Genomic DNA, 13,354 nt, shown 5'->3' on the forward strand with positions numbered 1-13,354 from the left:
TTAATATGCAGTAAAAACTACTCTGGGGTTTAGGGCTACTTTAAAAAATACAGTTCCCTTCCAACTCTATAAAATTAATCCACCAAGTATCAGTACTGGCAAAGACTCGTGGAGCTCAACAAACCTGATTAAATGGAGGTCCTTTCCCATAGGGACCTTTTGCTACTGGTGGCTGAGCAGATGTCTGAGACGATGATTTAGTGTTGCAAACTTCATCTGCTTCTTTTCGGTTTTCAGTGCTTTCAGAGGTTTTGGAACCTTGATCCTCACTGAAGAGTCAGAATGCAGAAGAAATAATGAAGTGGATAGATTTTGCCACAAGTAAATATATTTTCAGTATGTTAAAAAAATGACTTCTGAACAGTTTCAGGATGGGCAACATACCAAAAAAGGAGATAAATATACACTTTATGGGCTGGGGACTGTGATTGTCCAGATTTATCATCATGAAGCATAAAGTTCAACACAGTAGTTGCAAATCTGGACACTTGGATCGGACAAAAAGGAATATAAACCCTTCATTTTGAATCTCCTCAATCCTAAAATGCTCAACTAAGTATTTCTGGAAATACTATGTAACTGTGTTCTAATTAAATGAAAAAAGATGAACCAAGCTATAATATCTTCAATATTTCAAATCACAGGCATCTCATAAATGATAATGAAACTATAGTGTATCACAATGCTATGGCTGAGAAACTATACCCAAAATTGCATGCAAATTCCTATGAGTTAAAAACTTATATTATTCAAACATTCCTGACTCTGATGCCCCTTTATTTTAGAAGATATGAAAGCTCCTACTCTGACGACCCTCATGCTTGCCAAGTTTAAAAAAAATCAAGGACTTGAAACTGCTGTAGTAACCAACAGAATGTTTTCCATTTTTGTAAACACAGAGTAGGTCAAGCAAGCAACATTTTAAAATGGTACATACTAATACTGACTCTCAAAATAACTCCCATTAGATGTTAAGCATCTAAACATCCCTTTATTTTAAATGTTATTCCTTGAGAAATATCAAACCTTAACTCCTTGATTAGCTGCACTGTGTTAATTTGACTCATTAATCACCCTAATTCAGTAAAACTCCTTGAAGGACAATGAAGAAATTTTATAGACAAGAAACAAATGTCTATGAATGAGACTTCTACTCATAAATAGCCAATATTCTTTCAACAAACTCATATTATTAGTAGTAAAAGATACACCAACAACTTACCTGCTATTCTCTTTAGGACTACTACTTCCTTGCTCATCATCATCACTGAAATTCAACTGTTCGGTATAATCTACTTCCATCTGAGCACCTGTCAGATTAAGGAAAACTCAGAAAGAATGCCTTAAAAGCATATAAAAAGTTAAAGTGTTTAAGCAATTTTGCCTCTTACCTGCCCAACCTTCATCAGCTTCAGCATCGAGGTTATCAAATTTATCAAGCTCCTTCAGTTCAGATGCACTGAGGATGGATGGGCGCTCAGGCTCAGAGGCCCATGAAGGAGGAGGACCTCTTCCCCGAAGGCCTCTAGTGAAAAGGATGTTACAAAAGGAAAAGATGAAAGTTTTAATGATACTAAATTGGCAGAATGTGAAAAGATTGCATTTAGGTCATTTCAATTCAACATGCTTTCAACATCAAGACATACAAAATGGGAGTTAGGATTGTGGCTCAGTGGTAGAGTGCTTGCCTGGCACTTGTGTGGGTTCGATCCTCAGCACCACATAAAAATAAATAAAATTAATTTATTATTTTTTTTTTAAAAAAGACATACAAAATATTTGGCAATGATATGAGTATGAAGAAATTAACAGTGATCCATCAACACAGGAATGTATTTAAACACACAATTCTTACATGATAGCTAAAATGGTTCTTAAACATTCTTAAATATTTAAAATAAAACAAATATACTAAAATATGATGAAAACAAATTTCAAAATATATAACATAGAAAAACCATCACTCAAAAGGATGTTCAAGTATCATTCAGCAAAAAGGAAACAGAAATGGAGAATGATTTACATCATGAAAAGAAAAAGGAGAGAAAAAAGTATCATCAATTTTAGGACCATGCTTTCCTATTACCAGAATTTTATATCAATTAAAGGGGGGCGTTGCACTAGGTACTGAACCCAGGGGCTCTTAAACATTGAACCCCATCTCCAGCCCTTTTTCATTTTTGTTTTGAGACAGGACCTTATCTTGCAAATGTCCTGTCTTAGCTTTCCTGAGTTGCTGGGGTTATAGGCATGCACTCACTGCCACACTCAGTTCAATTAAATTTTTTAAAGAATAAAGTATTTTATAAGAGCAAGTCAATTGTGTTTTAGTGGCAAATTGTACTTTGGGAACAGGGGAAAAAAATCACAATTGTTTCAAAATTCAAAAAAATCTTTATAGGAAAAAATACACACAAACACACACATATTCCTTGTAAACTTTGTTTAATAGCCTTACTTGTTTGTTTCAGATAAAGAAGGTGGGAACCTCATGGGACCATGAAGAGGAGGATATGCCATCCTTGGATACTGCTGAAACATCTGAGAAGAAAACAAAACCACTGAATTAAGCAACCTTAGTTAAATTAAAAAACAAACAAAAAACAACAACAATAAAAAAAATCACTGACTAGGCCTGAAAGTATAACTTACAGAATGAATGATTAAAATAAGCAGTATTATTTACTAATTCAATTTATCTCTGATATACAGTATCACCTGCCCTCCCTAACAAGCCATCGGGTAAATTATTGCGTCTACCAAGTCTTTATAAACACAATCACTAGAGCACATTCTGAGTAACTTCAGTATCCTAGTAATAAAATTAAAGGAAAAAAAATGATTGTGCAATGACATGAAAAATTTAAAAGACAACATTAAATACATGTACCCCAGAAATCTCAGTCTTATCCAAGTGAGAATACTTAAATGGGAAATAATGTGAACTTTCTCTCAAAAATAGAAATACAGTGAGAAGTACAGTCACTGATGAATCTGAATCTCAATTCATATTACAGTCATGGATAATCCATATCTCAAAGAATTAAGGGTGATAGGGAGCTAGCTACTTGGAGATTTTCTATGGATAAGTGACAGAAAATGGATTCTTTTTTTGTTTGTACTGGGTATTGGAGATTGAACTCAAGGGCACTCCACCACTGAGTCACATCCCCAGCCCTATTTTGTATTTTATTTAGGGAGAGAGTCTCACTGACAGCACCTCACTTTTGCCCAGGTCCGTAGGATTACAGGCGTGTGCCATGTGCCTGGCAGAAAATGGACACTAAATCAAGTACTGCACAGGTGATAATTACAAATCAAGGCTCAAAGAGTTCAAGAGTATGCACTCTATGGGAACTAGACTGAGAAGCTAAACTTTAGACAATAAAAGATAGATTATGAAGGCACTAATGCTAAGGGGTTTAGCCCATGATTTGGAAGGGAACAGTTTGAAAGAATGCTTGGTCATTTACTACTTGCTTATATCCAACTCAGATTAGGTAAATATTGTTGTATTTCCTTAAACAGTTAATTTGTATCCTGAAACAGATTAGTTTTTCTAAAAAAAAAAAAAAAATTAGAGAGAGAGAGAGAGAGAGAGAAGAAAACTACCTTGCACTTGAAGAAAGGTTATATTTATTTGATCACGCTACTTAAAGAGGTAATCTCTCCTAGATTGGAAAGGAGTAAAATTAATTAATAGCAGCCAAAACTTAATTGTGGAAGTTTTCTGTTTGGGGAATACTCTGGAGAATTTTTAGTTCCATCACACGTCTCTAATGAAGTTAGTAACCAAAATGTTCATAGGCAAAGTAATTACATTAAATACACTTTCTGATCATGTGACCCGAAATGCTTGAAATTCAAGAATTTGCCATAAAATTAATATGTTACTCTTTACATTCTCAATCGATAGTAGTGGTTTTAAAATGTTTCATTTTTGATACTTAGTAGAACACTATTCAAATAAAATCATTGAATGGGAAGGGAATAAAACCCACTTGGATGCCCCTTTCCTTCTCTGCTGCAACCTATATCAATGCCTGGAAGTTCAGAATACTTTGGTAGCACAATAGTTCAGAACACTATTAGGAAACAAATAGTTGGTTATGAATCATTTTTCAATGACAGGTCAGCATAAGATTCTTATCAGAGCTGGGGTTGTGGCTTGGTGGTAGAGCACTTGCATGTGTGAGGCACTGGATTCAATCCTCAGCACCATATAGAATAAATAAAAAAAGGTCCGTTAACAATTAAAATATATATTAAAAAATACTTATCATACTCCCAAACATCTTAGTTTTAGAGCTAGGGACTGAATCAGAACCTTGTACATAAAAAGCACGTGCTCTATCACTGGGCTATATCCCCAGACCCAATGAAATATTTAATAAGTAATTTCATTAAATATTTTCTCTATAATTCTAAATAATAATTAATTAAATAATGGTTAAAAACAATAGAAAAAAGAAATAGAAAATATGATGGATATTTAGAACTTGAATACTTAGAGGTTAAAACTACAAACTTAGTACTAAATTTCTCTTTTATGAGTAATGCAGCTTCTGAAAAATGTAAATGTAGTTACCTAGAAAGATGTAAATTATTGTAAAACTTCACGGCAGACTGAAAGCAAACAAAAGAGCGAGGGCACCGGAGCTAATTATTAGTGTACAGGAAACACAAGGTCAGAAGTACTTATGAAATATGCACATATAGATAGAATCAACAAAATGCAGACTCTCATAAACTCCCAAGGATAACAATTTAAACAGATAAACTTTGAAAACGAGAGGTACCCACAGATAACAAGAGAAATATGAACCATTCTCAAGAAAAGGATGTTGCAAGGATCACAATTACAGTCAAAGAAACTGGGATAATGACATGATCATATTTCAGAATCATAAGGAATTAGTTTTTTAAAAAAATGTTAATAATGGCACTGTGCATTCCCCCTGTAAGTCTTTACTGGGGATTGAATCCAGGTGTGATCTACCACTGAGTTACATTCCTAGTCCTTTTTATTTTTTGACACAGGGTCTTGCCTGGCTGTCTCTGAACTTGACTGGCTCCTTCCTCTGCCTAGGATTACAAGAATGTGCCATCCTTCCCAGCTAATGTAGTTATTAACCTTTTATGTGCCTTGGGCAATTTGCTATATCCAATGGATCTATCTCCTCTCAGAGAAGTATTTCAAATCTGTAGCTTAAAATACATAGTAATACAAAGAACAATTATACTAAAATTCTATTTTAATATTTGAAAAAGAATTTAACATATGGTATGTATATACTTATTATTAAATAACAAGTGATCTGCCAGTGGTCTAATAACTATTTTTAAGTCATGTTGACTGTAATGTAATAAGAATAGATACATGATGCCTATAAATGATAAACGGAGCTGATATTCTTATGATCTCTTTCCTATATTTATAATCAAAAAATGCTCAAAAACAAAGATTTAAATCTTTTCCTCATTCCAATTCTCTTTGGATCCCGAATCAAAAAAAAAAACTTTCTTGGGTGCTTGCTTATTTAGCAATACTCACATAAGGAGGCATCATAGCTCTACATTGGGAAGCAAGGGCAGGCTGCTGTCCATTCAGCTTAGCCTGTGGAGGGCCACAAGCTATCCTCTTTTCCACCACTTTGAGGATGTCATTTTGTTCTGATGTCACAGCTGTGCCTTCATCCTGGCCAATAAGTTTCTCATCCTGATCAGATGAAGAGGGTGAGCCAGCAGACTTTCCACCATCTCTCCAGCAAGCAACATCTGGTATGAACAGACAGAAACAAAGGGGTAAGGGGAAAAAAAAGTCTGAAAATGGAACAACAAAACCAATCCAGACATATTTCAAAGAAAATATAAGAAAGTAAGTACCATAAAGGAACAGGGAAGGTTTAATATGGACACCACCAATGCTCCCAAGGTGTTTTGGGTATTCTAGAGCAGTGGCTTCCAAACAGATATGCTGTTCAGAGGTAGCCCTCACAAGCCAATATGGGAGTGAGTTTTTGAATATATGTGTGTGGAGGGTTAGGGGGTGGATATTAGAATTCTCTCTAAGAATTGATCAGCATTTGACAAAGACATTAAAATAACTGCTTGCATTTGGTGGCTATGACAGATGGACATGTTTCAGGACAAGATAGGTGAGTTTTCTTGAGGGAAGGTTAACAATGATGCTCTCGTTTGTTTTCAGTCAGTCATTGCTAGTGACATTTGTCCTGACAGCAGATTTAGTGAGATTATCTGGTAAACTAAAGAAATTAACCAAATGAAACTGCTACATTGTTTTGCCAGGAAACCTGGTGTAGTGGCCTGCCTCCAAGATGGCCTAAACAGTCTCTACCTCCTGGAATTCACCTCTCTGTGAAATAACACCATGCAGTTCACTAGGGCTGGCCTATGCAACCTATAGATTATGGCAGGAGTGATAGCATAGCCTTTCCAGATTAGGTTATAAAAGACTGTGGGCTTTTTTTTTCAGTTATGGGACATATTTGTCTTTCTCCAGTTAAAATTGTGTCAGCTGTCAGCTTAGCTCACTGCAACCTTGGCTATATCCTATTTTGGATTCCTGACCCTCAGATACTGTAGAAAATCATACACCCAGTTTAGTTGTTAAGACAACAAACTAAACAAACATTGCCAAATTTGTTATTCAGAAATAGATAATGGGTGAAAATTCAACTGAACAAAACAAAACAAAACAAAACAGTGGAGTCCTATTATGAACTCACTGGCCACATTATGAAGATTTAACAAATAAAAGATAATTTATTCAGATTTGGCAAAAAACAAGCAGAAAGAAATATAAATGTAAGAGTTACACTTATATTTTTGGCAGTAATAGATATAATTCATAAATAAACAAGTGTATACTGGGGAAGGCTGTTCAAAAACTTTTACTACTGTCAAGAAGACCAAAGATGAGTGTACAAAGTAGTCACGGAAGCACCTTGCCAAAGTGTAAATTTTGATTATACATTTCTAACATGTTGTCAAGTTACAGTGATATAGTTGTTACAAAAGTCATGTTTGAGTAACAAGTGAATGCAGTACTGGTATGTCTTTTCAAACTAGGCAAGCCATAAATATTCAAGACCACTGCACAGTTATAATCTCATCCTGTAATTTTATTAAATAAAAAATTCTCTTACTTGGTGGTCGTAAACTAGGTCCAGGTCCGTAGTTGTCATCATTTGCTTCTTTTTCTTTTTTTTCCTGATCCCCAGCTGCCTGCAGGCTGGGAAATTCCTGCTGAAATTGACTATTCACCTGGATTCCTATGGGTTTGAGGGGTGGGGGAGGAAAGATAACTTTTACAAAGATCATTCAATCAACCCTCCGAGGATAGGGCTCTTTTTTGCATCTTTCTGATAAATCATTCCACATTTTGTCACTGTTCATATCCATAAGTTTTCTAAAATTTAACTCAAATCCTTCGAAAAGTTAATGAACAGCCACGAGGAGATAACAACCTAAGAAACAAACCTGCCAGATATTTCCAAAAAGATTCATTTAAGAAGAGAAGCAAGAGAGGAAAAATTTCAATTCTGGTTCTCTTTTATTGTGGGTTCTGATACTTCCAAAAACAAGTCAAAATCCTTTCCTAGAAACTTTTAAGAACTAGTTTAAGGTGTATCACCCAAATAAACTTTTATGAATACACACTGCCAAATACCAAAGTAAGACTAAAATGTCTTCATTTACTTTACTGCCTTTATTTAATTTTACCCCTAATAAACTAACTGCACCTCACTGTTCAACCATCTACCTATCTACTTGTCTATTTTTATGATTCTATAAATTAAGAGTTAATTTTATTAGTTCCTGAGGGTCTGAATCAACTCTTCCATGAAGTGCAAATGGAAAAATTAAATTCTGCTAGGGATTTTATGATTCCTTAGGGGCACCGGAGTATCATAGCTACTGTGCTTTATGGCTACCCTCTGGCTGTTGTCTATGCAGGAAATCACAATAGCATGATTGAAACAGAGAAGTTGGTGGGCAGGGATGGAAATGAATATGGTTTCTAATAGTCTACACAACATCTGGATACATTTATGTGTTAAAAGTGGAAGGTACAGCTTTGGGCACATAGGGGTAAAGATAAAAAGCATGAAGCAATGGATAGTACTTAAAAAAGGGAGGCTTTACACTATCATTAGATCCAAATGGCTCTTGACATTGAAATTTAAGTAGCCCGAGAGATTTTAAAAGATCCTTTCTAGGGATCTAGGTGGATACAATATCTTTATTTTTATTTATTTATTTTTTTAATTGGTGCTGAGGATTGAACCCAGGACCTCATGAGTGCAAGGCAAGCACTCTACCACTGAGCTACAATCTCAGCCCATTTCTAGGGATCTAAATATATTCTTTGACAAAGCTTCCCATCCTACCAAATCAGTCTGCCCCTTATCTCCTGCATGGCTGCTCAGTAACTATTAAACCTAACCAGATTTCCCAGCTAATGTCCACTTACCATCTCCTTGCCCACCTTGCTTGTTACTGGCCCATGATTTGGGAGCAGGTGCTACTTCTGGGGGAGCTGCAACCCCAGGTTTTGGCTGTGCTGGTGATACTTCTGGTGCTCTTAAAAAAAATACGAACCCATTATTTCAGATATTGCATATTTAAATAAAATCACTATTACATGTACAGAAATTGATTTGGTTACATATTCACTTACAGATGCATCTCCCATAAATGTCTCCCTCTACAACACCCCTGTAAGTGAATTTTTTGTTTTTTGTACCCATTCATTTCTACCTTTGAATAACCTAATGGTTATGACAGCATTGCTTGTTTTGTTTTTTAAAAACAAAACAAAACAACAACAACAAAACCCACTTATTAGTTGGGTAAGGTGGTACACATCTGTAATCCCAGCAACTTTGGAGGCTGAGGCAAGAGGACCTGCAGCCTCAGCAACTTAATAAGATCCTGTCTCAAGATAAAAAGTTAAAAGGGCTGGGGATGTACTCAGTTGCAAAGTGCCCTGCATTCAATCCCTAGCACCCCATCACCACTAAAATTATTGAACATTTATTTTATTTTTATTTTTTAGATATATTTTTTAGTTGTTGATGGACCTTTATTTTATTCACTTATTTCTATGTGGTGCTGACAATCAAACTCAGTGTCTCACACATGTGAGGCAAATGCTCTACCACTGAGCCCCAGCCCCAGCCCAGGAGTGAACCTTTATAAATGTAGGTATCTGCATACATACAGTCTGGACTGGTGCAGAAAGCAGGGGGCTAAGGCTAGGAAACCTCTCCATCTGGCAGTCCACAGGTCCATCACTGCACTCATTACTGTAATTTCAAACAGGTAACAGCAACCTGTCCTATCCATTTCCACGAGTAAAAGGTTTTTAAAAGGGTGTACAGTTTTATTATTCAATCCTTATAAGGTAGTAATGCTTAAAAATGAAAAGAGTTTAATAAAAGGATTAATAAATGACAATGCATTTCTGGTACAACTAGACCTGTAACTGACCTGTTAGTATACAATAGTTCTACTACAGCTAATAATCACAGACCAGAAGTCCACTCAATCTTGTACCTGAATGATCAAATTTACTATTTAAAACTCCTTACACAGGAGCATAAAAATTTGATAATAGATATAGGCAAAAAACCTCACTGAGTACTGAAACGCTCATCCTACTTTCAAAATTACTACTATTCAGCTTGGCCAGTTAACTGAAAGTCTGACAGAAGATTAATTATTCGTTGAATGAGTGATGATTAATAAAGACACTTCTAATTCTATCCCAGCTGTCTTGCCAATTCTTTGTTCATCCAATACTAAGAGCCAATGACATACGAGGCAAAGTTTCAATCCCGGAGCAACCAAGCAGACAGAAATCTTTAGAATAGAATTTAGGTAACAACCACTTCTTGTTCATTAGAAAGAGACTGATTTGCTTAAGGGAGGGAGAGGAGGAAGAGAAGGAAGCTTGATATAGGCTATGACATAATCAAAGTTGTGATTAGCAATTCTAGCATTTCTTCTACCCTGACAAATATAAATAAATACTACTACTAGCCTCACTGGTAAGGAAAATCAATCAAAAAGGGCATAAAATATGCAGAACGGGAAGCATACTGCTTGGCACATAGGAAGTACTCAAATACAACTTCACTACAAAGAAAGGGGAACTGTTTCATTTCTTTAACAAATATTGACTCACTTTTCTTCTTCATGCTGTTCTTGTTTTGATGCCCATCCTGTGCCATCTTTAGGCACAATATTCACATTAGGATCATTGCCTTTGTTTTCCGCTTTGAGACTTGGAAGGTTAGCAGGTGGGGGCATGCGCCGTGAAATACCAACTTTTCCAAGACTTTGTAACCCATGTCGAGCTGCAACTAAAAGATCAATAACATCAACTTTCTTAGAACATCTATTTTATCACCTGCTTTATTCAAACGATACAGAAAACAAGAATTAATTCAATCTTTGAATGATTCCATTCATTCTTGCAACATATAATTAAATGTAGAAATATTAAACAATCAAGTCGTTCAATAGAAAGTTTAAAAATTCTAATAATGCAGCCTAGACCTCTATACAGTGAAACATCCCTGAAATACCAGCTACTTAGGAGGCTGAAACAGGAAGACCACTTGAGCCCAGGACTTCGAGGCCAGCCTGGCAATAGTGAGTTTCCGATTTCAAACAAAACACAAATTCACAACCAAAACACAATTCTAACAAATGCAACCCAATATGCTATGAAAAACAAAACAAAGCAAAGAACAGCAAACCTGTTGATAATGCTAGACTTGGAATTTTTTCAGGGAGTCTATTCCAAACTAAACAACTTGGAATATTACAGCACATGTTGACTATATGTCCAACAGCACTGCTAATATACCATAAATGGTATAATTTTCACTGTACACACTGGGTTCAATGAATAAAAAAAAAATTAAAAATAAAACAAGAAAAACAGACTTTCTCTACTTAATACTTAATAAATGCATGATCTAATATACAGCTCTATGCCTATTAATTTCACAGACTATAAATTCCCTTTGAAATCAAATTGTTCTACATATTTTCCTAACAAAGAGGAAAAACATTTTAAAAGGCTACATAAAGGTACAAAATTTCTTTTGTCAGATATTTAATTCATATCTCCTAAACGTGTGCATACAAAAAAGGCCAGTTTAAAGAGACTGAATCATCAGGCCAGTCCCAGCTTCTAACAGCAGCAGTTTGGATATGTCATCTACAGTAATAAAGCAAGACCATAAGAACTACTCACCTGTAGTTTTCTGAGTTTCCAGTGATTTTCCCTTGTAAGTATTAAATAAACTGAGTGTTGCATACTTTTTCCCATCCTTTGCTTTTGTGCTCTGGCCTGACTTCTCCGACATTTCGGTGGAAACACATCGAGTCCAAAACCTCCTGCCACACCCTTTAAAATCAGTCTTTAAAATGGACATAAGAATGAAACATAAGGAGGAAAATTTTAGAATTAGTTGACTAAAAGCATTTACAAATTCAAATGTTAATTGAAAATTTTTAGAAAAACTGAGAAATGAAGATATTAATTTTCAGTAAATCACCCCAATGACAATTTCACAGACCTCTTTGATACCAAATTCCAATAGCCAATATGTGACAAAATTAATCACAATAAACTTCGATGAACTTGGCAAATAATATTATTTATGGTTTATAACAGCTTAACAGCATCACAGAGAATGATGGCTATTATAATTCATGCTGAGAAGAACAGGTCAAATATAATGAATCTATGAAGATTATTTATTTAATTGATATATTATTCAACCTAAGAGCTTTGAAATGACTGGCATCATTATCTTACATGTAGGGGACTCGAATAGACTAGAAAGACATCATCATCCCCCTAAATGTGCAAGACACATCCTGACCTGAATCTAGTCTACTAATAAACAGGAGAAAAGGACACAGTTCTCTTTCATACTATTCCCCTTCAATTTAAGTGGGTAGAAACACACATCAATCTGAGAGATTTTTCTGGAGGTGTTAGGACAGAAACAGGGCAGAAGTTAGCTAACTGCACCAGAGCTAAAAACATTGAGAATAGAAGCACAAGTGCAAAAGATAGCATAGCTTTGCATATACACATTTATAATAAATTACCTTCCTTGAGCTAGAATGCAACAGATTCATTAGCTACCAAAAGATTTACACTAATACACAATTTATTATCATGTAGAAAAACATACAAAAGAGGAATAGTAAATATTCACACTTTATGGCAAAATTAAGATTCAAGGAGATTTTATCAGGCAAAAGAAAGGAACTGATTTACCAAGAATAAGTCAATTTGTGCTTTGGTCCCCATTTGATGGTTAACGTCTAAAAACCTTTAAATCCTGCACCTCTTGTAATACCTACTCGAGCAGCACTTTGGAAGAGTCTTCCTATACCTCTATGAGAAAGAGACATGATAAGAAAGAAACTCCCTAAACTTCCCAGAAGCCAATACACAAGCCTACTTGCATCTACATCCATCCTTTCATTCTTTCACCTATTATTAAGGTGGTTCTCAGCATCTTCTGGAAACTTGTTAGAAATGAAATTCTATGGTCCCAGCCACGTGTTTTAACAAATTCTCCAAATTAATTCCAAGAAAAAAGTTTAAGACTTACTGTAAATAGAAATATTCTAAACACTCACTACACATTAATATCACCTGGGGACTTAAAATATACCAATATGGGAGGAGGAGGCCGAGCATCAATTGTTATTTTTGATTCTAAGTAGTTTTAGAATCATTGCATCTTCCCACCCACAACCTCCCTTCCATTTAAAGTCAAGCCTTACCTTTGGATTCTCTTTCAATTTTCTTCTCATCTAAGTTCTTCTCTGTAAGAAATCTCTTCTACTACTATGGCTTTTCAGTTACTAACTGATCATCTCAAATTAATATATGCAGTGCAACACTCTATGGGCCTGAAGAATGTACCCCATTGCTTATTTCTTTGTTTTGAGTATAGTTACAACTCATATTAGAACACAGGCAACTATTTCATATCAAGGTTTTAAGAAACAAACCTACCAACATTCTGCTTAAGAGGGAAGAGGGACGTGGTGGTTAAAAAATTGAGAAGCAACAAAGAAAATCTCTTGTCAGGATGGCAAGGTCATTTTTAAGGATGTGAAGAAAAGGCAACCATTGTCCACTGTTGGTGGAAATGTAAATCAGTAGGGCTACTATGAATAACAGCATGAGAGTCCTCAAAAAATAAACAATAAACACTACCATATGACCTTGTAATCCCTCTTGTGGGTATATACACCTAAAGAAAATGAATTATCACCTCGTAAAGAT

The 13,354-nt window shown here is 35.3% G+C and overlaps 1 protein-coding gene across 12 annotated transcripts in view; it reads right to left on the minus strand.

The window, feature by feature from the left end:
* The window catches only part of Prrc2c (proline rich coiled-coil 2C), a 78,103-nt gene that overhangs the window by 45,983 nt on the left and 18,766 nt on the right, over nt 1-13,354 (minus strand). For 8 of the 12 annotated variants that reach the window (XM_076832208.1, XM_076832211.1, XM_076832205.1 and 5 more), the window contains exons 2-10: nt 11,294-11,459; nt 10,214-10,391; nt 8,498-8,607; nt 7,170-7,295; nt 5,555-5,778; nt 2,459-2,541; nt 1,392-1,525; nt 1,223-1,310; nt 125-269 (exon numbers count right to left, since the gene is read on the minus strand). In XM_076832208.1, coding sequence (XP_076688323.1) covers nt 125-269; nt 1,223-1,310; nt 1,392-1,525; nt 2,459-2,541; nt 5,555-5,778; nt 7,170-7,295; nt 8,498-8,607; nt 10,214-10,391; nt 11,294-11,405 — 1,200 coding nt within the window. In that variant the 5' untranslated portion in view covers nt 11,406-11,459. The remainder of the gene's footprint in view (nt 1-124; nt 270-1,222; nt 1,311-1,391; nt 1,526-2,458; nt 2,542-5,554; nt 5,779-7,169; nt 7,296-8,497; nt 8,608-10,213; nt 10,392-11,293; nt 11,460-13,354) is intronic. The other 4 variants (XM_076832212.1, XM_076832207.1, XM_076832204.1 and 1 more) reach the window with 2 other exon arrangements.

The sequence above is a fragment of the Callospermophilus lateralis genome, chromosome 13 (genome assembly GCF_048772815.1).
Source record: "Callospermophilus lateralis isolate mCalLat2 chromosome 13, mCalLat2.hap1, whole genome shotgun sequence".
Taxonomy (NCBI): domain Eukaryota; kingdom Metazoa; phylum Chordata; class Mammalia; order Rodentia; family Sciuridae; genus Callospermophilus; species Callospermophilus lateralis.